The sequence below is a fragment of the Aedes aegypti genome, chromosome 1 (genome assembly GCF_002204515.2).
Source record: "Aedes aegypti strain LVP_AGWG chromosome 1, AaegL5.0 Primary Assembly, whole genome shotgun sequence".
In the NCBI taxonomy this organism is placed as follows: domain Eukaryota; kingdom Metazoa; phylum Arthropoda; class Insecta; order Diptera; family Culicidae; genus Aedes; species Aedes aegypti.
Genome location: NC_035107.1, coordinates 74,107,278 through 74,134,482, shown reverse-complemented (window position 1 = coordinate 74,134,482; position 27,205 = coordinate 74,107,278). Strand labels below are relative to the sequence as shown.

The 27,205-nt window shown below is 37.8% G+C and overlaps 2 protein-coding genes across 2 annotated transcripts in view; one reads left to right on the top strand and one right to left on the bottom strand.

The window, feature by feature from the left end:
• On the bottom strand, positions 1-26,332 carry LOC110675351. Its single transcript, XM_021840036.1, has 2 exons — positions 26,079-26,332; positions 1-574 (listed from the first exon to the last, which is right to left on the bottom strand). The coding sequence occupies exons 1-2, from the start codon at positions 26,303-26,305 to the stop codon at positions 139-141; spliced, it is 663 nt and encodes a 220-aa protein (XP_021695728.1). The 5' UTR covers positions 26,306-26,332; the 3' UTR covers positions 1-138.
• LOC5574255 (paxillin) overlaps positions 26,173-27,205 on the top strand; it is a 32,176-nt gene continuing 31,143 nt past the window's right edge. The window contains exon 1 of the mRNA XM_001661260.2: positions 26,173-26,638. Within this exon, the coding sequence (XP_001661310.1) occupies positions 26,636-26,638 (3 nt within the window). The 5' untranslated portion in view covers positions 26,173-26,635. The remainder of the gene's footprint in view (positions 26,639-27,205) is intronic.

The following is a 27,205-nucleotide window of genomic DNA, read 5'->3' as shown; positions in this document are numbered from 1 at the left end:
GTCGATTCATCTACTGATACCTGTTATATTCGAGTAACAAATGCTACGACAAGTAACTACAATCAAAATATACATCCCTCCTCCACCCCACACAATATCCTATCTCATCTTGGATCGACGCCTCCTTCTCCACCTCCGTCACCCATCCAGTTGCATGCGCAGAAACTCCTCCACGAACGACGTCTCTCCGAAATCCAACCCCTGCCGGACGGTTTCCTCCGTCAGCTCCTCGACCAATTGGTCGGAAATGTGCGAAACCGTCTGCCAAGGTTTGTCAAAGTGGCCATTCACGTAGATGGGATTTTCCGCCATTCGCCGAAGGGTTCGCATCCTATCGCGGCACACTTGCCTCTTGAGTTGGCCGTACATCTCCTGTCTCCGTAGCTGCCGTTGTCTTTGGGCCACTTCCTCCGCTAGATTGATGTGCGATTGGACTTCGGGAATGCTGCCCGGTTTGGATGCGCCTCGTTCGTCATCCGGCGGTGAAACGATCTCCAGATATTGCAAATTATGGGAGTAGTTGACTTTCTGTTGGCGCGGGCCTGGACCTGTGCCGGTGGTGTGATGAGTGGTGCTGATGAGAGAGGGAAGGAAGAAACAAATAATGTTCGACTCATTAGTTACAAGTTCTGTTGATCCGTTTGGCACATGTCGACTAGAAGCGTACTTATACAAATATGCATATGATCAAAGGCGAAGAGAAATTGATTTTAGTTGAGGCGTATTACCTCGAAGGAATGTCCCACTGTAATTAATAGCGAGATGTACTTGAGGGCGACAAATTTGTGATGATTTCGCTTGAATTTGTCTTCCATGTCGGTTATGATGAAGGATATAAAGTAGTTGTTCACTGTCATTTTATTTTTGGAAAAGGTGTACTGGTCGACATTTGGTAGTTCCAGAATGTAGTTTGAATGTTATTTCCGTAAGAGTATGCGATGTTCCGCTCATAGTTGTAATGGGTTAAAACCGGATAGATTTTTAAGCGAATGAGTTGTTAGGTATTTGGCCAAGGATATCTGCATTACTTTGAAGCCCACAATATACGCAGTGAAATAAAACTAGAAAAAAACAGAAGGAAATATCACTGATAAATCCGTTAGCCATTTGAAACAGTAGTTTGTATTTTTCATTTTTAATAGTCTAATGTTTTTTTAGCCTAATAACCTTTTTGGCTTTACGGTATTCGGCATAATGACGTTCGGCCTAACGGCTTGTTCTCAACGAAGTTCCACGGAACCCAATGAGGCCAAAATTGTGTAGTCCAATCGCGTTTTGTTTCGTCAAATTGAAAATGTTTTGTTGATATTATTTATTCGGTATCAAACGAAATAGATATTACGGAATTTCGCGAAAAGTTATTACGAATTCACTGGAAAAAATTAAATTCAAAACATTCCCTCAATTTTCGAATAAATTCTAAACCCTCTTTATCAAGTTGAAAAATCCCGGAATCAAAAAATGACCGTCACAATGGCCGACTTGTGACCCTTTTCGAGTTTTTAAAGGCGCTGAACTGGAGAAATAGTAGGTAAACGTCTCTGATCTTCTTATTTTCAGCTTTCTGATAGTGGAAAAAGCCAAAATAAAAAGTACACTGTTGTTGGACGCTTCCTTCGCAAGATTAGTGCCTTTGATGTTTTAGTGCAAACGTAGAAGTTAGATTCCAAACTGAGCTATGACTTATCTTCCTTAGGAGATTAATTAATTTTGTGATTGGAGGAAAATGTTCTATAAGTGATTATTGTTCTCTAGACCGTTACGCCGTGAATCGCAAGTCAGTCCCATCTGCATTTTCGTCAAAATTGAGTTGTATTCAATTTTCAACATATTTTCCAATGCTCTTTCAGCTGCACTAATGAGATAATAAGATTTGTTCGGTAAAACAAGGAAAAAACATCAAGTCAAATTGTCCCATAATGAAAAGTAATCGCATATCAGTCCCACTACAGATTTTCGCAACGTGTATCACAAAAATGAACCGTGTTTTGATCGTTTTTATATTTTTCCCGGAAGGATATCGTAGTGAAGAGCAAATTGTGAAAGTTTCATTAAGATTTGAACGTGTTTAAATTCTCTGGAATTTTTTGAACATTCACATGAAAAACGGGTTTAGAAACTTTACAGCTCATTTTGTCAATGCCAACTTTTTACAGATGGGACTGACTTGCGATTCACGGTAGCGTATGTGCAATCAAGTATTTCAGCCATTCCATGAAAAACCGATTTAGTGGGTCACCAAATTCCGTGAAAATTTGCTATTTTGTTCCATATCCGAAATAAGGATACACGTGTTTTTGGATTTTTTGATTAGGGTGACCATTTCCGAAATAGGGTGACCAGAAAAATCGCGATACTGCAAAATTTTTATTTAAAAAAAATCATAACTTTTGAACAGCTCAACCGATTTCCAATCTTTTTTTATGGAATGAAAGCTTAAGCTGAACTTTCCAGAAAAAAATTAAACGTTGGAAAAATATTTTAATTACATTAAAATAAATAAAAAATAGAAATGTTTTACGTACAAAACAATTTTCAGGTCCTTTAATTTTGTCTAAAAAATTGAAATCTTAAGCTTTCATTCCATAGAAAAAGATTGGAAATCAGTTGAGCTGTTCAAAGTCTAAATGCGCTGAGACCTACAGTGTGTGCCGATAAAAAATGACTGATTTTTTATTTTCAAAAAAATATATCTCAAAATATAAAAAAAAACATACATTGCTACAAATTTGACCGTAAACGGAAAATTTACTGAACTTTCAAGAAAAAATGAGAACAGCAATAGCCCCTTTGGTCCTGAGGCCTTCAAAACACGAAAAAAAGAAAATTATTGATTTACTTTTATGTAGAAATCCAATTTTTGTGAAATTTTATATATTTTTTCAAAAGCCAAAATCTTTAGCTTTTATTTCGTCCAAAAAGATTGAAAATCGGCTCAAAAGTTATACAGTACTGACCCGATTTTGTCAGCCTCCGATTTTGTCAGCCCCCGATTTTGTCAGCTTTTTGACCCGATTTTGTCAGCCTATTTCAAATATATTACAAAAATTGTCTTTGTCATATTTTACCACGTATACATTGATACTGATGATGATGTTAGATGTCTTACGCATGGGCGCAGCCAAAGGGGACGATGGCAATGCCTCCTTCCCTCTGTACGATAGAACATTTTTACTACGGAAATTAATCTTGTGTTTGAATTCTTAAAATATTGTCTTCAGCACACGTATTTATACAATAATCATGATAGATTATGAAACTTATAGAGTCCACTAAACAATTAGATTTTTTAAAAACATCATGTCAGAAATTGTTCGCATCCGAGAGATTAGTGCGTCTATGCCGTATGAATTATGATGCGGCATTAAGCAAAAATGTCAAAATGTGATAAAACCGCTATAGGTTACGCCTTTGGTTTCCATTTAATGGGCCAATGTATTATGCCCTCCCATCGCGGCAAGGTTGCATAACCAAGAGGAGGGAATTTCACTCAGATCTTTTTTCAAGCCTTTAATTTAATGTCATTTGTGAATATCTTTTAGAACACAAACAAAAATACGAAATCTTTTTGGTTTTCTGTAAGACATTTTTTTACAACAATTACAGGTCAAATTCTTGCTGACCGTACAATTTCTGTAATAAATTAATAAAAATCTTCAAAACGCTTCTGGATGAATTTCAAAATATATTTTTTTGGAAAATTTATATAGAAATCTCCAGTTGAAAAATTCTGTGGATTATACCTAAAGGAATTCCAATAAGAGCTTCATTACTGATGCCATTTAGAAGGAATTGCTACGAAAAAACTTAAAAGAATTTGCATATTTTTTTTTAATGAATTTTGGTGTCCTGAGAGAAATTCTTAGATAATTCAACGGTCATGTAGAATAAGGATTAGGTTAATTCCGGTTGTATTACTGGTCAGAGCAAAATTGCTGATCAAAGGGATCACTACGAATCGAATATTTAAAATTTTTCCAATAAGTAATTCTCCAAAACGTTAAACGGATCCGTTACTTAAACGCTTTTAGGATCTTTCTTTGCTTACTGTGAAAAAGTAGGGTGGATATCCCGCAAAGTTTTATGGCATTTGCAAAATGGATGCAGAGTATAAAGATCGTTTCGGTGCGAAATTTGAGAATGAAATTGTGAGGACCACTCTTCCCACCTCCCCTCCCTAATAAACAAAAAACCGGGCTACGCTTATGCCCTCGTCCCCTTAAAAGTCTATGTAGGTTGTATCTTCAAAATGACAGAACTTTACAAGGTGTATCTAATGGAATTTCCTTATGCTTTCGGGGTAGTGACTCATTCTGGGCAATGGCGTTCGGGGTAGTGTCATAAAATCCACTTTTGCAGCTACGAGTGAAAAGTTTGCAAATAATTTATCACGTAATTATGAGCAATTTAAGTATGTGCAACTTGTAAGGTTTTTCATGGAAAACAATGAAATTGGTAATTGAGACAGTTTTGTGATTATGCGTATATTCAATGTCATTACAGTTCTGCTGAATTGGCATGGTCTCCCAGTTATGATTTTTGTCCCGTATATCCAGTGGCGCGGGAAGTGGGTAGGACAGGTACGACAGGAAGGAAATGTATTACGCGCAAAAAACCTGGGTAGGACAGTCAAAGGTTTGTCCTACCCATGATTCAACAAGAACAAAATCAGCAGAAAGCTTGAAAATTAAATTAAACTACTTATCATCTGTTCAACATACATATAAACTCGATCATTTTCTAGATTAACTAATGGAGCAATCCTCTATGGAATTTCTGAAAGAAACAATGGATGGTTTCTTAAAAATATCAACGATCAACCCTGCATACATATGTTCTGTAGACTACATAGGGTTCAACAGGTTCAAGAATTTCGTCTCAGATTTCCCGAGGAAAAGCTTCAGAAGTCTTCATAGTGATTTTATTTAGAATACTATCAAGGTCTCCTAGAACGATTTCTCAAAATGTGTCTCAAACCTTTCCATCATCAATAGTCAATTTAAGTTTTTGTACCAGTTAATACTACAGCAATTTTCCCAATAGCTCCTCCAACAATTCCTGCACAATTTCTTTCGAGCTGTTGTCCAATGTTTTTCATAAAATTAATTTAGGAAATCCTGTGAAATACTATCCTGAAATTCGATTATTTTTTACTATCTCAACAAATTATCTAAGAAATCTTCTAAAAATGTCTAATAAATTAATTAATTGATTAGGTTTTATCATAGGTTACTTTTGGATTTTCTTCAAAAATACCTCATTGATTTATTTTTCAGAAAATTTGTTTTGGCATTTCTTTGGAGGCATTCCAGAAAGAATACCTGAAAAAAACCTTCAAGACTTACTCTAAAAAAGCTCATCGAATTAGTGGAGGAATATCTGTAGAAATCTTAGAAGGGATTTCTGGAGCAATTGCTGGAGGAATCTTTAGATAAATGCCTAGTTAAATCTTATATAAATCCTGTGTAACCGTTGGTCCCATTATGTGGCTTGTAGCTCCACCACAAGCAATTCCTAATCCTTCAATTGTGAGTTCTCCCTTGTTTAGAGTTCGACCCTGTCCTCGTTAAAGAACTCACCCGCTCATGTTGTCAGCTCGTCACTCACCCATTCCATCTTGTTTGTTTGTAGCGGTTTGAATCAATTAACTTGCATGCAAGAAACAATGTTTAACGGCATGAAAGGTAACCCACGGAGGATCCGTTTATCAAATTTTCGGCAAAATTCGGGTCTGATTCTCAAAATTTTAACCTTCGATGGCTTGGCCTAAATCAGAATATGTCTTTCTGTCCGAGCCCTTTCAAGGAATTAGAAGTGCGCGACGTGTTCCATAAAGTTATAGTGTGTGTCCAAGTTGTAAAATTATTGGTGTAAACTTCTTAAATTTTTGTTATCATTATAGGTTAAAACTTAAAACTAGGATTGAAATACTCTTATAAACTGGTATCACAGTTAATAGTACGGTTAGTCGAAGAAAAATCAAAAATCTATTGTGTGTTAATGTGATTCTTTGTTTGTCTTGCAGTGAATAGAAATCTATTGTTAATAATTAATAGAAGAAACAATAGTGCGCATTTAGTACTAAGAGAAAAAGGTAATTACGGTTTTAATGCAGTGGTTACCCGAGTAAAGCTTGAGATCATATTGAAAACTAATTTTGTTGTTGTGATGTCGCGAATTTTAATAACTCAGTTTGCTGTCATTTTGGTCGTTTTAACGGTTAAAATATCAAAACTGAGAGCAGAAAAATGTTCCCATGAAATCAAATAGAAAACTATTTTTGCTATCAGTTACAGCAAATTGAAAACTGTTTCTGCTATCATGGAGGGTAAATTGAAAACTCGTTGAGATGTACATATTTTCGATTGATATTGAAACGAGTCTGCGACAAAATAAATGCTTCATTATTATATTCTCACAGTATCTATACATGTAGCACGAATAAATTTATAATTAGATAAAATGAAAACATTACCAAAAATTTAAAATGATAGCAGAACAAAAACAAAGTATGATATCGAATATTTCAGGGACAAATTGATATCAATTTATGATATCAACTTGATGCTGATAACAGAATATGTTTTCAACTTGCATTCTTTTTGATGTTGGACTTTGCTCGGGTATGTTACCAGGGAAGGGCAATTATTCAGGTGGTTCAAATGTGCTGATTAATTTGGTAGGTCCAACAAGTGTGGGCCTTTTTCTTGTGCTTTATGCTAGTGGCTGGCCTAGCTTTCGAACTTCCCTGGACTGAAGGATCGAACATCGCCAATTCGTTTCGATCATCAACCCCCCCACCGAACGGACAGAAATTCATCCCAGTCCCGAGATCCCGCCAAGAAGTTTGCTACGCCACTGAGATAAACCCGCCAACTTCAAATCGTTACCCGCCATTACGAACGACCCCGTATGACCACCTCCTCCGCCATTGCCCACCTGTACCGTACCAACTGCCACTGCACATTGGTCCACGGAACGAAATTAAGTGGAATAAATTAATAACTTGAAAAATATAAGAGATAGAGTTTTGGTGTCTTCTGAACATTTGTTTGTCTGGTCATGGCGCGTTATATGCAAAAGTGTCCTAAGCGCCAAATTTCATGGGTTTTGAAATTCGCTCTCAAACTTTTTTATTTCAAAAGATAGCGCAACAAAATGTTCTGCAATATTGAAGATTATAGAAAATATGAAAACTTCGTAGAACATCATTTTTTTTTATATCTGATAGTTTTAGAGATATAGGTCACTTTAGAACTTTTTGGTCAAAAATCGGTTTTTCCTCAATACTAACGAAAATATCAATTTTTCAAGCCTACTATGTTCTGAAGAGTTTTAGGTATGAGCAAAATACACATTTTTTCTGAAGACGTCATACCTCTAAAATTTTCATATGAAAAGATATAAGCGTTTTTGCAGTTTTTTCACCCACTTTTCCAAGCGTAACATTTCAAAATGGCGCAAGTGGAATCAAAAACTTTCCCCGTTACTTAAATCAGCATATCTTCAAGTGTATTTTAAGAAACCTCGGTGATAGTACATTTTGATTTTCTCTAATAAATGCGTTTTGAATTATTCCTCAATTTTACTTAGAAAACAGATTTTTTCTGACGTCTGGTAATACTTATGCAATTACGTTAGAATATTTTATAATATATTCATAAAAAATGAATTATTTTAGGCGCAAACAAGAATATTGTAGATGTTTATCATGCCAATTTTATATAAATATCGGTAATAATTTAACTTTACAGAAAAGTTCGGCCTTTTAATTACCTTGACTTTTCATTATAGAATTCTGTTTACACTAAGTTTCATGGTAACGCCACAAATACGGTCCAAATTATGCATATGGCATATGCACGCTCCTTCAAAGTGTGATAGCATAAGGGTCATCCAAAAATGACGTCCATCAATTGGGGAGATGGAGGGGATCTATGAACGTATAACAGTGCATGCATAAGGTATTGAAAAAAGCGTGACAGCGGACGGAGGGGGGTCCGGAAATCCCGAAAAACGTCATATTTGAATCGTCCCATACACATGGTCATCTAATCCTTATGGTGTATTCGGTGCACTTATTCCTTGTAATGTAATGTAACAAGTGCAGCGAATGAATCGGAATGATCTGATGCGGACGTGTAATTATGTCACACTTTTCTACACCCTGCAAATTGTGTGACCGTCCACCGTACGACGGGGAAGTATGCAATAATTTGTACTGATTTACTGATTTGTAAGTATCGTGCCGCTGCCTATAAATTTCAAGTGAAAAATATTCTACTTGAATCATCGTGATTTCAATCAACATCGTCAGTCCTAAACTTTTTTGGCTGAATGGTGTAAAATAGTATATACAAGAATATAAATTGCTATTTTTATCCTCTCCCACTTCTCTAATACATATGAGTGGAACCATAAATAAAAAAAGTAGTTTTAAATATTTTTGAGATTTTGATCAAAGTTTTATTTTCCAATGTTATATTCATACGGAGGCCGAGTGCATATAATTGACATAGTTAAGTATTGTCTAGTTCAAAAAACACTTATACAAACTTAAAAAAAGGGAATGCAACTGCATTTGCATTGTCCAATCTAGTGAAAGCTTCAGCTTATATTGGCAGGACTTCTTTTAAATTTGTTTAAATTCGTCGAGTTTTCCTTCCATTGATGGTATTTTATAGCAAAGAACGAATATTTCTGTAATTATTAACGATATGAATAAAAATACCAATACTAAACTACTTGTTCATCCCAAGAATGATTCAGTATTTATTTATGTATTAAAAAATGTTCGACTGTAATTGAATAAGAATCTCAAGAAGTTGAAAAATCTGTTTTCTAAGTAAAATTAAGGGATAATTCAAAACACATTTATTAGAGAAAATCAAAATATACTATCACCAAATTTTCTTAAAATGCACTTTAAGATATGCTTATTCAAGTAACGGGAAAAGTTTTTGATTTCACTTGCGCCATTTTGAAATGCTACGCTTGGAAAAGTGGGTGAAAAAACTACAAAAACGCTTATATCTTTTCATATGAAAATTTTAGAGATATGACGTCTTCAGAGAAAATGTGTATTTTGCTCATATCTAAAAGTCTTCAGAACATAGTAGGCCTGAAAAATTGATATTTACGTTAGTATTGAGGAAAACCGATTTTTGACCATAAAGTTCTAAAGTGACCTATATCTCTAAAACTATCAGATATAGAAAAAAATGATGTTCTACAAAGTTTTCATATTTTCTATAATCTTCAATATTGTGGAACATTTTGTCGCGCTATCTTTTGAAATAAAAAAGTTTGAGAGCGAATTTCGAATGCAATGAAATTTGGCGCTTATGCCACTTGTGCGTATAACGCGCCTTGACCAGACAAACAAATGTTCAGAAGACACCAAAACCCTATCTCTTATATTTTTCAAGTTAATAATTTATTCCACTTAATTTCGTTCCGTGGACCAATGTGCACTGTTACCTACCACAATTGTAAAACCGCAAGTATTCCTAGGATTAGTGACGTCACTTTAGGCCAATTTTTTAATTAAGAATAAAATCCAAAATGTTCAAGTTGAGATTGAAATTAGTGGCTTAGTTTTTCCCTCCGTGATTCTTGATTTTGGTAATTTACACCTTTTTTGAATTGTTTCCTATTTTCCGTGCTCGTAAAGAAGTTTCAGGCCTCGCCCTGATTGGACATTGCTGAAAGGTAGATTAGTGTGGCTTGTGAGCAGTGAATTAGTGAGACATCTGTGGTTCACCTTTCCAGTGTGACGGAGTTTCTTGTTTTCCCCTTTGATCCCCTTCGAATGAGCATAGCTGTAATTGTGTGCGTGTAACTACCTGACAGCATAAGCGACCCTGTTAACATAACTACCGTAACTGGTAGTGATCCTATCCCTGAGCAGCTAGTAGGCTACACCTGAAAGACATATAGGACATAGGGAATCCCTAAAAACTCCTGGAGGCATTTTTAGAGAAGTAATTGATTGAATTTTAGAAGACCAGGAATCTTGGAGGATTTCCCAGGGAAATCTATGGATGAATCACTAGATCAAATTTTGGAGGAATTAAGAGTTACTTGGAAAATTTCTCAAAGACTTTTGAGAGGAATTTATATGACTTCCGAAATAATTTTTGTAGAAATTCCATTTTTGTAGTACTTAGAAAACTTTTGTACCTTGGAAAACTCCAGACTTTATTCTTGAGGTATCCAAAGGAAAATTCTTGGAGAATTTCCCTAGGAATATTCGTGCAGAAATTCCTTGGGAAATAATACCTAAATGTACTCCTTTAGAAATTTCTGGACATACTAGAGACAATCATGAAAAAACACAAACAGTAATACGAGTAACTGACGCCCTTTAGGTTTGCATCCCTTGAATATGATTGTAGTAGATATAGGTTCCTTAATAAATAATCAAAATGCCGGCAATCAGTATCAAACCTTCGACCTTCTTATCTACACACAAGGATGCTAACTATTCGGTTATGCCTATCAGTCGGAACCTATATCTACTACAATAGTAACTTTCAATTTACAAATAAATAAACAAACAAACAAACAAATTTCCCGTTTAGGAATCCATAGGGTAAATTTTTTTCTTAGGTTCACTGTGCACAAAATATTTGTCAACGTTTTTCCTACCCATGGTTTTGAACGTGGACACGCCTCTGCGTATATCCATTACCATGGGGTATAAGTTCACGCTCACTTTTCCGGTGTCATTTCGGTTATGTGCAGGTATTGCAGAATTCGTACTCATTTGATTTAGAAGCACGATCAAATCAAGCCAAAAAAACCATCCATGATTGGCAATGTTTCGCAAGTTGTAAAAAAAATTATAAACAACAGCAGCGAATGAGAGCCCAAAAGAACCCTAACTCTATTCTATGGTTTATTTTACAGGCGTGATAAACAATCTCAAAACATCCTATAGTGCCTCATGGTTTGGAGCTGATTTAGATGGGTTTTATCATGCACTGTTATCTCGCCGATCAAACCAGAGCTGTAGTAGAAGATGATAAACAGGCATAAACAGACACTCTTTATATGTTGCGGATCATGATTGTTACAGAGAGCAATAAGTTAGAGATATTCTCAATTTTCCCAGAATTCAACCCTTTGGCCCTTTGCAACTGTGTAAAATTTTATCTCGACCGATGAAACTAAAATTTAACGCCAGCCGTTAAAGTTTAACGATTGACCTCTATAAAAATCTAAGCGCAAACCTTGGTTGGTAATTTTACGATGAAGAACAAATAGCAAAACACAAAGTAATCCAATGTACAGAGGGAAAATATGGACCCAAAACGGCACCTGATTCGTGCGGCTGATTGCGAATCTCGAAAACCTTCATATTTCATATTATTCACCGTAATCATGTGAAAGTTACCATTCTTCTCCATTTTGCTCTAAAAATGCAATTTTTTGGAATAAAAAACTACAACTGATTGCGATTAACTAAATATAATCTAATCTGGGTAATATGATGAAAAACACTTCCTTTTGTGGCAACGCCTAGAAGAGTCTGTTTTTTCCATTTTGGACTAAAATTGTTTTTTTTTGTATATTGAAAAGTATGTAGAACTGATCGCAATCAGTAACAGCTGCTCTTATTCTAGAAAAACAGCATTTTTAGGGCAAATTGGGGCAAAATACATTTTTTTTATCAAATCAAGATAATGTCAGATGACTTTATTTGAAAGTTGTTAATATTGCTAGATTATATCCGTGCGAAAAATATTGATTTTTGACACGAAAAATCAATTTTTACACTTAATCATTATTTATTGGTAAAAGCCTAGTAGTATCAAGCAATCATATAACATTTTACCAGTACAGCTAATATGACAATATTGGAGGTCGCCATGGTCAAGATCGTGTGCGGTTAACTTAGAAACGTATTTAGGCGGGATTTCTATTCTATTCTATTCTAAGCGCTTGCACAGCCAATATTGAAAAGCACCCTGGAAATATCAAAATTTCTTCTGGTATTTTCTTGTCAACATTAATATTTGCAACACATCGATAATGTAATACAAATATTAAAATGGCCAAGCCCACTGTGCAGACTTTGTGTTGAAGATAAAATAAAAACTCAACGTGATCAGGTTATTCTCTTATGAATAACATGATAGACAACAGTTTTTAAATTTTATGAAGGATGAACAGGGGACATCCGTACCAACCGTTTCATTTTAGGGAATAGGTAAAATCGTTGGGAGTGGCTTTGCTAAGAATGTTGTATGTTTTTCTTTTCCTGGGATGGGACATACACTCTTAAAAATAATGAAAATTAATGTGGACGTTATTCATAGTATGACTGAATGACACATGATGTAAACGATAATACGACACAAAAATATGCCCTTGAAGGTGTATTGAACAAAAAATGTAATTTTACACGTTAAAGGACACGAAAAAGAAGTCACTATGATCGGCATTTCCCGAATCAGACGCTGTGGTATTTGAAATGTGACATAAATTCACGTCAAACGGCTCGCTTCTTTTATGTGCATCCAAAATAACATGATTTTTTCCGGAGTGTGTAGATATTTGGGCCTCATGTCCTGGCTTTAGAGCCTTGACTTATGCGCCATTACATACTCGCTCTCTGAAATGAAAAGAAAACTATCCCTTTCTCGTTGTGTAATATATGGTATGGAAAATACAGGGACAAGTGTTGGCATTCAAACCAAGGCAGAGAAACAAAATTGAAGCTTACCATGAAGAATGAACCAGAATAATAGCGCTCTGGCAAGAACAAACTACAGCCTGAGCAGTGATACAGTATTAGTATTAATAACGTATTCAGGCGGGATTTGTCTCAATTCGCGATTTTATACAAGATACAATTTGAAATCAATATAGACACGCGAGCCACCTGCCCAGACTGTGAAAAATATTCCTAAGCTCCTGGAACAGTTCCAAAACTAGTGGAGGCATAGAGAGACATATTCCACTCAACCAGTTTAAACTCAATCAAATTATCTATTGTAGGATAAAGTATAACAAAACTCATCTTTTCAGATTCCTGCATATTTCTATCTTTTTAAGTTTTTAGCTATGGATCGTGCATATCTAATCTGCAGATTGATTTACATATTTATTTTCACTAAGCAGGAATAAACGATTTCTGTCCATTACAAGAATATAAATGATTAGCATATTCAAAATAATTCATTTTTGTTTGTTTCACAATTAGTATCCCCACTCTTTTTGCATTGTTTATCCCTTGTTCAAATCTATCGTGGAAGAACGGCTAATTGCAACAAAGATTTGTTTGCAAGCCAACTGAAAACGAAACGGTAGCGAAAGCGTAGCAAATGGGCAATTAGTACCGCGGTACGTCGCAGCCAATCACGGGAATGGATGAATTACTTCGCGCCTCTTAATTGTGTCCACCGTTTTATGGACTAGACAAACAATTAAAAATAGATTCGGAATGAATACAGATTGAGTCAACACATTTTTCAAAGTTTTGTCACATGATTCTGAAAAAAAACTACGATTATAAGATCGACGACTTCCATAGAGTAATTTGTCATTCAGGCAACCAAAGGCAATAGAAGTTCCCAAGATTTCATAGTTTAGTGTATGAGTTGCTCAGCCGATGAAGATGATGTAGGCCAGAAGCCAACAATCGTCACGAAATGTTTGATCGATGTGCATAATAATCAAGATCTAGAGTGTTAATTTAAAAGTGCCGCCTTCATTATGTGCACCCTTGTGTTTCATTCTCTACCTCATTGCTTAATGGGTTTTGTAGAGATGTTCTGAAGGTAAATATATCCTGTGGTAGTATTTTTCCAGCTAAATAGCTTTCAGCTGTTCTGATATGGCCTATTTGTGTAAAGAGCTCCACGAGGCATTATATATCATAGTCAAGTAATCTCGAATTTTAAATCTGCCGAATGAATTTTCCCCGCCGAATGCACTTTGCGTCGATGCACCATCTGAATCCTGAAATTCTCCCGAGCATGTGACAGCAGAGTGTCAAAATTGCATTTTACATCTATCTTTCAACGCGGCATTCGTGTGTTTTTCGCGCAAACTGTCCGAGTCGTAAAAGTTCTGACCACCCACGCCATGAACAGTGGCGCGACTTTATATAAAGGGCGGACAAAACCTCAAAAGTGTCTCAATTTGAAAATCCTCAATTGATTAGAAATGGAAATTTATCATCTTCTATGCCCGTAATTACGTTCATAGAAACAAACAAAAATCAATTTTCATACCTCTGAGTTTAAGGACTGTTCATTTTATAAAGTGGAGACCTTATACAAATTGTATCTTTTTAATTTATCAATGAAATTGCAATCGGTTTTCTGTACATTGTTCAACTTACAGTATTGGACAAAACATTTGCAACATTTTCGATTCCATACAAAATGACCAACTTTGGCAAGCTAGATCTCAGTTATTTATGGACCGATTTGAATGAAATTTTCACAGAACATCGGACATAACATGAATTTTAATATATATTTTTGAATAATTTTTCCAATCACGAGTTAAAACCTAATAACGATTTAACTAATATTGAATTTTCGACGAAAAATTCAAAACTATTTATCTCAAAATCTGGTAACCCTACACTAAAACTGTTATGAGCAAATCTGTTCATCTCGTCGGAATCTATAACTTTGCTGAAGATACCCTGAAGCTATTTCTTCAATGTGCTTAGTTATGTAAATAATAAAAAATCGTCAAAATATTGACTTTAGTAAAACCGGTACTGCTTTTAAACTCGTGATTGGAAAAATCACTTAAAAATATATGTCAAATTTTTAAGTTATGTCTGATGTTCTGTGAAAATTTCATTCAAATCGGTCCATACATAACTTAGATCTAGCTTACCATAATTGGTCATTTTGTATGGAAAATCGAAAAAGTTGCATATGTTTTGTCCAATACTGTATATTGTACGATGTTGTGCAAATAAAAAAACCACCATAACGATTCAAAACTGACGTTTTTTTTTAAAGGTTATCAAAATGAATGATTTTGAAAATTGGACATTTTTTATATATTTTTTCTTCAAAGGATTGATCTTCAAAAGCATTATCAATAAGACGTCTCTTAAAAGTAATCAAATTTTTTTCGGAGTCACAATTTTGCAGATATAATAAAAACAATTTGCACTGTTTCATTTGGAGAAAAATATTTTAAATTAAAAGGAAAAAAAGGTTTAAAATACGTCCTGACGGAAATTGTTGTAGATTGTTTAATGATGTTTGTGATGTTTTTGATTTTTATATTAGTAAACTTGTGTTTAAGAATAGAATTAAGTAAACCTAAGTTCAGTCTGTGCGGCATAATGTCGAAGATGTTGTAAATAAATAAATACTAATTTAGTATTTAATGGAAAATGACCTAAGACTTCATCGTGTTGCTTATTTAATCTCCACGTCATATTTGTATAGAATAAAATGCGACCTCTTAAAGCACAATGGAAATCGTCTAAATTGGCAACACTGCTGTAATGATTTCAAATTTATTTTTCATGTATCACATTTATAATATGTTATTCTGAGATTTGCTATCAAAATATTCGGGGAAAACGATTATAAATTGCTGTAGATTGGTAAATACACGTGCATGTTTTCAAAAGAATTCTTGGCATTACGTCCTCACTGGGATAAAGCTTCCCAGACAATCAGAAGTCGCATAAAAGTACACGTAATAACTCGTTTATGCATACAAATTACATCAAACCCGCAAAACGCGATGGATAAAATCGTCAAACTGATGAGTTTCCTCGCATAAAACGCTTTTTTTCTGGGTTCATTTGTACATTTTGTTTCATCTCGTACACTTGTAAAAAGTAAGTCGAATCAATCCGTAGCAACTGTCAAATCAACATTTGTTATCATAAGTTAAGTCGCATAAGAACACAGGTTGATTCGGTAGAAAATTTATACTGCCGCATTGAATGATAATATTCATCACATAATATATGCACGTATATTGCCTCCATTTTTATACGTAGGAGGCCTTTTCGCGACATCTTATAAGCAGAGATGCATTTTGAACGCTCATGTTCACAAATGTTCCTTTGATTGCTCTCGTGTTCATGTTCAGGTTTTGAACAAACACAAGGATCACTAGACTGATCGCGAATTCGTGTTCTTCAAAAGTCTTGACAAGCTTGCAATTCTACTATTCAATCTACCCATTTTCTACCCTTATTTAAGTACAGAGCATGGATTCGTTGATTGGGTCATGGCTGCGCCCCAACAAGGGAATTGTATTGGATAATTGAGCCAACTGAAATGTTGGATAAATGATCAAGATTCACGCATATAGTAGATAGAAAATCAAATCGGAACAAGCAAATATAAGGACAAATTCATTCAACGGGCAATGTGAAAAGGCGACTTTTAATAATACACTGCATGTTTATTTAGGAATAAGTCAAAATTATCTGAAGACCCGTATAATTTTTTGCGCTCCTTCTGTTAATGATTATTCAGATAATCGTGCCAACGAAACCTCCATAATATGAATGCAGGATTGACGAAATAGGAGATCTTCTGAGAATCCCCATTGCTCGGTCATTATTGTATTATTGATTTAGCGTTATTCAGTTATGAGAATATCCTGAAAAAGAAATTATATTAATAAATAGCTATTCACTTATAGCATACAGTTTTCAACTTCACACGAATAAAATTACGATGAATTGGAATGCTTCTGCATTTGAATCCTATTTGTTTCTGCCATATATCGAGGGGAACGACACATGACGGTAACGGTTGCCACGTGATGAACAGAGTCCTGGGATCAAACATAGCAAATTGTTTGAACTTGAACACGGCTCACGTGAGCACAAGCTTTGAACAGAACATGAACAGAACGCGTTCAAATGCATCTCTGTTTGAAACACGCAAAGGACTTCGACAAGGCGATGGTCTTTCCTGTCTCCTGTTCAACATTGCGCTAGAAGGTGTTATGAAACGGGCGGGCTTCAACATGCGGGGCACGATCTTCAATAAATCCAGCCAGTTCATTTGTTTCGCTGACGACGTGGACATTGTCGGAAGAACGTTCCAGGTGGTTGCTGAACAGTATACCAAGCTGAAACGTGAAGCAGATCGGGTTGGATTGGAGGTAAATACTTCGAAGACGAAATATCTGCTGGCTGGAGGAACCGAGCGCGATAGAGCTTGCATAGGCAGACGCGTGACGATCGACGGGAATGAGTTCGAGGTGGTGGACGAATTTGTCTACCTCGGATCATTGATAACGTCGGATAACAACTGCAGCAGAGAAATTCGAAGACGTATCATTGCCGGAAGTCGTGCTTACTACGGACTCCACAAGACCTTGCGGTCTGGTAAACTTCACTTTCGTACTAAGTGTACCATGTACAAGAAGCTGATAAGACCGGTAGTCCTCTACGGGCATGAGACGTGGACAATGCTCGAAGAGGACCTGCAAGCGCTAGGAGTTTTTGAACGACGTGTGCTGAGGACGACCTTCGGCGGAGTATGTGAGAACGGCGTATGGAGGAGAAGAATGAACCACGAGCTTGCGCAACTCTACGGTGAACCCAGTATCACGAAAGTCGCCAAAGCTGGAAGGGTACGATGGGCGGTACACGTTGTGAGAATGCCGGACAAAAATCCCGCAAAAATGGTGTTCAACTCAAATCCAGCCGGTACAAGACGAAGGGGAGCGCAACGAGCTAGGTGGTTTGACCAAGTGGAGCAGGATCTTGGAAGTGTGGGGCGATCGAGGTTAGCAGCCATGGACCGAGTTAGTTGGCGTAACATTGTGGCGCAGGTCATGTCTTGAAGGACGTAGACTGCCCATACTCGCAATACAGTCCCATTAGGAAAACCATCATATCGAGAAAAACACATCTAAACATAAATGTTGAAGTTTTTGTTACGCCGCTGCTGGCAGTCGAAAATTCTGGTGGCATTACTCAACACATTATCATTGATGTATAAGAATTTGTTCAATAACTAAAATTTAGTTAATGCGATTGTTTTTTACGTGCAAATCCAAGATAAGAGCAAATGGGACTCGTTATCCGAGTATTTTTCTCGCAAAATGCAAGTATACCCGCATACCAGTCCCATTACTTGAGACTCGCTTACTTTCTATCGCGGACGATGACATATTTATTTTCAATTTTATAAGACATTCCAAGACACCGTTCCTTTTGAAACTTTTAGGACTCGTATTTTTTAATCGTAAACGTAATTGTAGTGCTGAAGATTACCCTAGATTGGTTGGGCCGGTGCGACCGATCAACACGAACAATTTTCTGGATCCACTTGCTGTTGATGTTGGATTTGAAACGGATCAAGATGTAAAATCGAGAAGTTCTAGAGGCCTGATGTCAGCGAAGCAGTTGGAAATTCAATAGATATAGATAATCATACTAAGTGTCCAGGACCTTCTTATTTTCCGGCATTCGATGTCACACTCAGTTTGACCTACCTTGTCGACTGCATGTGCCAATGGCTATGTGCGCATTTCTACGCTGGTATCAAAAGCTTTCCCTTCATGACTTCGGATGATAAATCTACAAGAGATTTCGTTGTTATAACCGGATCATGATAGTAATGACCGACATGGACTCTACGGGAAGCTTTCTTCTCCAGGATACACGGCAAGATGTGGTTCTATAACTTATCCCGTAAAAAGGCTTACTGGGAATACTTTCAAGTCAAACAAAAACAACCATCTTTCTCGAATAAAACTGATTTGAACCTCTGTAATTTGTATTATATCTACTTTTAATGTGATCAAAACTAGGATGTAAGATAACAGAGATCCTTACATTAATTATAGTAATACTTTTGGTTGAATTTCATTGTAATTTACTAATGGGACTGTTATGCGGGTATATTCAATATGGGACGCACATGGTTTGGTATTTTTTTCGCATTTTGTCCATACAAAAACACAATTTTAAGAATGGTACCGAAAATTACACTAAAAATAAACACTATTCATGGAGCTAACTCAAATGTATCGAAAATTGAAATGGGACTGTTATGCGAGTATGGGCAGTAGAGCCAGCAAAAAAAAAAATCGTATGCGGGTAGAACAGCTGCCCAAGCCACGACGTCAAAATCATCATAGTAGATCTAAACGCTCAGGTTGGTCAGGAGGAGGAATTCAGACCGACTATTGGAAAGTTCAGCGCCCAATGACTGACGAACGAAAACGGCCTACGACTAATTGATTTCGCCGCCTCCAAGAATATGACCATTCGTAGCACCTACCTCCAGCACAACCTTCCATACCGATACACCTGGAGATCACCACAGCAGACAGAATCACAAATCGACCACATTCTGATTGATAGATGCAGTGGCGCGGGAAGTGGGTAGGACAGGTAGGACATGTACTACGCACAAAAATACCTGGGTAGGACAGTCAAAGGATTGTCTTACCCACGATTTAGCAAAACAAAAATACACGATCAGCAGAAGGCTTGAAAAATAAATTTTACTATTCATCATCTGTTCAATATACAAGCCTGTGTGTACAGTTTTTCCAACATATCTACAGCCAACTCGGTAAATGTTCTGGGATAAATAAGCGTTCCTGGAAGTAGAGTTGTGTTTGATCCTTTGCTCGCGTCGCTTGCTCTCGCGGGGGCGGGTGATGTGAGCAGGATCAATCGTGTCGCGCGTCGCTCGCGTGGCATGATCTATTAGTGGCGCGGATCGCTAAGCAGGTTGGTAGTGTTCGATCCTTAGCTCGCGTCAAATAATTTATCATGGTCTAATCGCTTATCAAAGTGAATCCTGTGACCCAACGATCCTCCCCATTAACAAACATCCCTCCCAGTAACCTTTGTGGAGATGCAGAGGTAAACACGGTCTCCATATAGCAAAGGTTACACACTAACATTCCTTCATCCAATCCCACCTGACTGCAAGGACGTGGCCGGCGCCGTTATTGACCCTGTATAAATAGAGGCACTGAATTATGCACACTGAAGAAGATTATGGCCAATCCCAGCCGAACTTCTAGTTGATTCTTTGTGCATTTTCACTGACTTCGGTCAATCACGGAATAGCAACCATTGATATGTGTAGTCAGTCTAAGCTAAGCTAAGCTAAGCTGGGATAAATAAGCGTTCCTGGAAGTAATTTTTGAGAAGCTTCTGGAACTTCTATAGTGAATTGTCAGAAGATTATTGTTGAATTTTTGGATGATGTAATGGAATAATCACATCGTCGATCACGACTGTTATGGTGCTAGCGATTTCTGAAAGTGTGATCACTCTTGACTCTTGAAATATTGTTAAATTTCTTAACGATTCTCACGGCAATTCCTATAGAACTTTCACCGTTAGTTCCTGAGAAATAATTTGATCAAACTACCACTGATATTTGTGGCATCAAGTGAAATACATAAAGGAGTTTCTGGGCGATGAAACATTCTTCAAGAATCTTCAGTATCTTACGAAAACTTTTGCTATTAGCCATTTTAAGGTTACTCCGGTGTAAAAAAAAAACTGCAAATATTAACAAAATTTTGGCTGTTCATCAATTTGCTATCAAAGAAAATAGAACGATCTGGCTGGTTGTAAAGACAGCCAGTTTGGTCTACTCTTGCCTATTTTTTTCAACAAAATTGATTTAAGAGGGATATAATAGGCTGATTTTTTAAAGACTTTGTCCCATTTTAATGCAAGTCTCTACAAAGTCTCTAATTTTAATTTTTAAAGCCTCCATCTAAAAAAAATATCAAAAGTCTCCTTTTTCCTAATACTGCTTGAATGGAATCCTGAAGAAAAATTGTACAGACTGCAAAGAAACCTTCAGAGACTACGACGGGTCCAACCGGCTCTTCAGTCTCAGATTCCTCTAGGAATAGCTTCAGAATTTATCATAATGATTTTAATGATTTAAATGATTTAGCTCTTTTTCAGGGTCTCCTACAGAAACCTCTTCCGAAATTCTTCTAGATATTTATTAACCAATTCTCCCAGATTTTCAAAGGATGGTTAGAAGAATTTCTTCCGAATTTGCTGACTCCTCCATTTTTTCTTGATTCTTCTCCTCGATTTTTTTTCCAAAACTATCCTAGAATTTCCACCAGATATTTTTCACTTTCAAAGGAGATCTTTCCAAGATTCCTACACAATTTCTCCTGAAGAAATCTTCAAAGGTTTATTTCAGAGTACCTATTTGATAAAAATAGCTGAGGAATTTTTCAAGAAAGAAGTCCTCCTCCTGTTCATGTGGATTCCTTCAAGAATTCATCCACAATTTATCCCAGAAATCCAATGTTTCTTAAGGGGTTTCTCGGAGCAATCCATTTTTTTTCTAGAAATTTATCCAGCATTTGGTCGGTGTTCAAACAGACAGAACCAAGTGCTGTTTCATGCTTTTAGGAATACGAATGCCAGTCATTTGAATTTTTTTTGCTGTAATAATGGAACTTATCTGTATTATCATGTATCTGTATCAAAATAGCATCGAAAAATCAGAATTGATAGAGTCCATAACGTATCTTTAGAACGCCAAAATATCACCCAGTCCGGTCTGTCTGAACACCGACCATTTCATCCAAATAATTACAACTGCAGTTTTTCCAAACACCAGTTAATACTACAACAATGTTCCCAATAATTCCTTCGATCATTCCTTCACAAAATTCTATAGAATTTCTGCCCGATGTTTTTCGAGAAATTCTTTTACAAAAACCAGCGAAATGCTATCCCGCGATTCGGTTGATTTTGTTTTAAGATTATCTTAGCAAATTATCTACGAAATCTGGAAAGACTTTCTCAATAGTCCAGGCGTTATTTTAGAGGTCATTGTTTTTTTGAGAGTGGTATGAAACTTCCACTAGTTTCAAATGAGATTACTTCAGAATTTTATTTAGAAGTGCCTCAAGGATGTATTCTTCCGAAAAATTGCATTGACATTATCCTTGAAAAAATCTCAAAGTATTACAGGAGGAATTTCTGAAGAAATCTTAGAAGAAATCTCTGGAGTAATTGGGACTTTCTTGAATAATTTCACAAATAATTTTTGAATGCATTCTGATTCTGTCTTTGGAGAAATTCCATTTCTGTAGTTCTCCTTGGGTAAATCCAGGTTGAATTCTTGAGGCATCCAACACAAAATTCTTGAAGAAATTCCTTAGCAAAACTCGTCGAACTCCTTTAGAAATTTTCGGAGTGATATCTGAAAATTTTATCTAAATAAATTTTAGATGAAATTATAGGAAAAAATTATGTTTTTTCCAAAAAGGTTTTGGATTTTGAAATATCTGCTCTGATGCTATGAAGAATCAAACTCTTATCTCCTGGCTCCTAATAGGTTTCGTTTTGTTTTCTTGGATCCTGTTTGGTCTCTTTTCAGCCTCTTTTTTATTCCTTTTAATTCTTTTTTCAGGCAAGAGATCTCTTATTTCCTATTTCAAGGCACTCAGTTGCTACGTACTCCGTAAAATTGGAAAGCTTTCTTGTTTTGAGTAAATATACTTCGAACTTTCAATGCAATTATTCATTTTATACAAATTGTATGAAAGTCAAAAAAGCTTGTTTTCTAATAATCATGTTATTTCTTCGGTTGAGCGGGAAAGTCACCTGAAAACATTGTTAGAACGCATGAAAACAGAATAATTTCCTCAACTCAAAACTGACCAAAATGTGACTCACTTTGTGTTTGAGCCTTTCAAATACAGTTACTTGAAATTTCCAGTCTAGGATTCCATAGGGTTAAAGTTTTTCTTAGCTTCAATGTGCACAAAATATTTGCCAACTTTTGTCCTACCCATGGTTTCGAACGTGGACGCGCCTCTGGATAGATGGCACTTCTCCGACATTATCGACGTCAGGACCTATCGTGGCGCTAATATCGACTCTGACCACTACTTGGTGAAGGTGAAACTGCTCCTAAAACTCTCCGTCGTGAACATTGTACGATACCGACGGTCGCCCCGGTACGACCTAGAGCGGCTCAAGCAACCGGATGTCGCAGTGGCATACGCGCAGCACCTCGAGGCTGCATTACCGGAAGAGGGTGAGCTGGACGAAGCCCCTCTTGAGGACTGCTGGAGAACAGGGAACACAGCCTTCAACGATGCAGCTCACAGCAACGTCGGGTACGTGGCACGGAGTCGACGGAACGTTTTGTTCGACGAGGAATGTAGGCAGATTCTGGAGGAGAAGAGCGCAGCGCGGGCGGTCATGCTGCAGCAAGGGACCCGGCAGAACGTGGAACGTTACGGCAATAGCAGACTCACCTTTTTTTCTGGAGAAAAAACACTGCCTAGAGGAGACGGAGTGCAATGAGATAAAACAGCTGTGCCGGTCTCAAGAAACTCGTAAGTTCTATCAGAAGCTCAACGCATCCCGCATTCGGCTTCGTGTCGCGAGCCGAGATGAGCAGGGATAAGAATGGGGGCATTTTAATGGGCGAGCGTGAGGTGATCGAAAGGTGGAAGCAGCACTTCGACGAACACCTGAATGGCGCTGAGAGCAGAGGCAATAAAAGTCGGGACAATGGAGGAAATGCCTTCGTCAGTACTGCGGGCGATGGAAACCGACCAGCCTCCACTTTGAGGGAGGTTAAGGATGCCATTCACCAGCTCAAGAACAATAAAGCAGCTGGTAAGGATGGAATCGGAGCTGAACTCATGAAGATGGGCCCGGAGAGGCTGGTCATTTGTCTGTACCAGCTGATAGACACAATCTGAGAAACAGAACAGCTACCGAAGGAGTGAAAGGAAGGGGTAATATGCGTATATGGAGAAAGGCAACATGTTAGATTGTGAGAACTTTCGAGCGATCACCATTCTAAATGCGGCTACAAAGTTTAATCCAAGATCATCTTCCGTCGGCTGTCACCTGTAGTAAACGAGTTCGGGGGAAGTTATCAAGCCGGATTCTGACGGCCGATCGATAACGGATCAGATCTTTACTGTACGGCAGATTCTCCAAAAATGCCGTGAATACCAGGTCTCAACACATCGCCTTTTCATCGATTTCAAGGCGGCATACGATAGTATCGACCGCGTAGAGCTATGGAATCATCGACGAGAACAGGTTTCCCGAGAATCTCACGAGACTGATAAGAGCGACGATGGAAGGTGTGTAAAATTGTGTGAAGGTTTCTAAAAAGACAGTTTACACCGTCTTCAGCCAATGGCTGCACAGACTGAACATTCACGAACATTAGGCAACGGACAACACGAAACACCCAGTGATGAATTTTTCGTTTGACGAAAAGTTTCCACCGACTGGAGCGGGAATCGAACCCACACCTCGTGACACATTACGCCTAGACTACTGACGCCGCTAACCGCAAGGCCACGAAGCCCACAAATATTCCAGTTCGTTTGGATCCCGTCGGGGACTACGACAAGGTGATGGACTTTCGTGCATGTTGTTCAATATCGCACTAGAAGGTGTTATGCGGAGAGCCGGGCTTAACAGCTGGGGCATGATTTTTACGAGATCCACTCAATTTGTGTGCTTCGCGGATGATATGGACATTGTCGGCCGAACATTTGAAGAGGTTGCAGACCTGTACACCCGCCTGTAACGCGAGGCAGCAAAAGTTGGACTGGTGGTGAATGCGGCCAAGACAGAGTACATGCTAGCTGGTGGAGCCGAGCGTGACACTTAGGCGAGTAGCAGTATTACGATAGACGGGGATTCGTTCGGTCGACGAGTTCGTCTACCTTAGATCCTTGCTGACGGCTGACAATAACGTTAGCCGTGAAATACGGAGGCGCATCATCAGCGGTAGTCGGACCTACTATGGCCTCCAGAAGAAGCTGCGGTCAAAAGAGATTCACACCCGCACCCAATGTACCATGTACAAAACGCTCATAAGGCCGGTACCCAAGTAACACCAAGCATAACAATATTGCACGTATTCTTCTTCTTCTTTTTCTGGCCAACCGACATCTTTTGGCATCGGTTGTAGTTTTACGTCCGCCTATTTCTGGTACTAAGCCTAAACACAGACGCTCAGGGAGGCCTCCACACACACCTGAGACCCAACATATCGAATCCATCAACACATGGGCCGGGACCAACGGTTTTACTTCCCTTCCGAAGGAAGACGTGATCAGAGAATTTATGCCTTAGAAATTCCCGACGGCGTCGACGGGAATTGATACCCGATCGACTGGAGTGAGAGGCAATCACGCTTACCACTACACCACCGACGCCGCTTGCACGTATTCTACTGCATATCAATAGGTAATACTGATGCGACATTGCTTTTATTCGACAAATTACAAGAGCTTGCAGGCAACAAATGTATCAATGCACTAATATTACTTTATGAATTGCTTGGTAGCTTTATAAACATTCTTGCATTAGTTCGACTATATCAGGGCCTTTTTCCATTTTTAAACTACTTTAATGGTAATGATTTAATGGTCCATGGCTACTTGGGTAGTCCTCTACAGACATGGAACGTGGACGATGCTCGAGCAGGACTTGCAAGCACTTGGAGTCTTCGAACGTTGGGTGCTTCCAAAGATCTTCGTCGGTGTGTAGGAAAACGGTGTATAGCGGCGAAGGATGAACCACGAGCTCGCCCAACGCTACGGCGAACCCAGTATCCAGAAAAGGGCCAAAGCCGCAAGGATACGATGGGCAGAGCATGTTGCGAGAATGCTGGACAGTAACCCTGCAAAGATGGTGTTGGCTTCGGATCCGGTTGGTACAAGAAGGCGTGGAGCACAGCGAGCTATGTGGGCGGATCAAATGCGTATCGATTTTGCGAAAGTGGGGCAGAACCGAGGATGGAGAGATGCGGCCATAAACCGAGCATTGTGTCGTGAAATCGTTGATTCAGTGTTATATGTTTAGATAGATGTTAACTAAATAAATGAAATGAACTCAATCACACTTAAAAACTATTGCAAATGGAAAACAAAATCGAAATATCTCAAGTTTTGGGAAATGATTAATCAACATTAAAAAAAAAACTGATAAAATACATTGACAGGCGTATTCGAAAACTTCAATTTTTGCGGCATTATTCGGCCACACGCCACTGTGCCAAAATGTACATCGAGGGATGTTCCCGCACCACTCCCCACCATAAAACAACCCAAAATCTTACCTTCGCTTTCTGTCCTCGAGCAGCCCGCGCCCCGTTTCCTCGGATCCGGTCAATCTGGTGCTGATTTTCCCCGACGACACGATACTTCCGACAGGCTTGTGGTTGTTTTCGGTAGCAAATCCATTTTGGTACTCGTTGGGGATAAACTTGCCACCGCTAATCTCCAAATCAACACCTTTCGGTGGGGCGGCAGTTATTTTTACTGGAGTTGCCCCTAGCCTCATCATCTTACCGGAATCGCTACTTTGACTGTCGCCCACGCAATCACGGATCGGTGATGGTTTCAACCGATTTTCATCGTCCCCATCGTCGTCCGCAGTTTTCCTCTGATCGGGAGAGTTTGGCTTCTGGGTGGAAAAGCGTTTTTCCACACGGTTGGTCTGGTCAGTTGCACCCGTAACTTCGGTCGCTACGGATGGTTCCTCCCCGGTTGGGCCGACTCGATCGTTCTGGTTACTGTTACTAGTCTTGGCGGTAGAACGCTTTTTGGGAGAATTGTGAAAAGTGAACCTTGATTAATTTTTGGAGGAAGATTTCTATTGTAGACTCATTTCAACATGGTACGTGTGATAGTGATTGTGGTCCCGTATGTATAAATAGAAAATATATGCATTTATGAATTAACATGTACCATAGTACATGGAGATAAAATTAATGGAATGTATTGATGCAGACTTTGTGGAAATTCTCATATGAATCATCTACAATTTAGATTATTTGTTGTACAGTTTTCTTCGTAAATAGTTTTGAAAACCTAGTGAACCTTAGAATCCAAGTGAATCTAGACAAGTGTGTGACTGTTTTTTTTTAGATTCCAGCGAAGTTGTTATCTTATATGTAAATCAATTTTTTTTATCAGAAATACTCCTTCCTTTGTTCCAACATCTTTAAATATCTACAGTAATTTATCAATAGATTCCTACGTCACGAATGTCTCAAATAACTTAAATTGTTGTTTCCACAAGGTTGTCTCCATAGTTGTTCAAACATTTTTTGAGTAATTTCTCCGGAATTTTGTTCATAAGCTTTAAAAATATTCGTTCTGACATTCATTCGCAGATTTTATAAGAATCCTCATTTTAGTTTTTGAGGATTTGTCACAGTAAATTGTCAAGAAAATCAAAGAT

What these genes read in the sequence shown, in the direction of transcription:
- LOC110675351 (XM_021840036.1), bottom strand. Translation starts at nt 26,305, where the DNA reads ATGATGAGGCTAGGGGCAACTCCAGTAAAAATAACTGCCGCCCCACCG. An exon ending in CTCGAGGACAGAAAGCGAAG is followed by an intron (nt 575 to 26,078) that starts GTAAGATTTTGG and finishes CTCTCTCATCAG; the next exon opens with CACCACTCATCACACCACCG.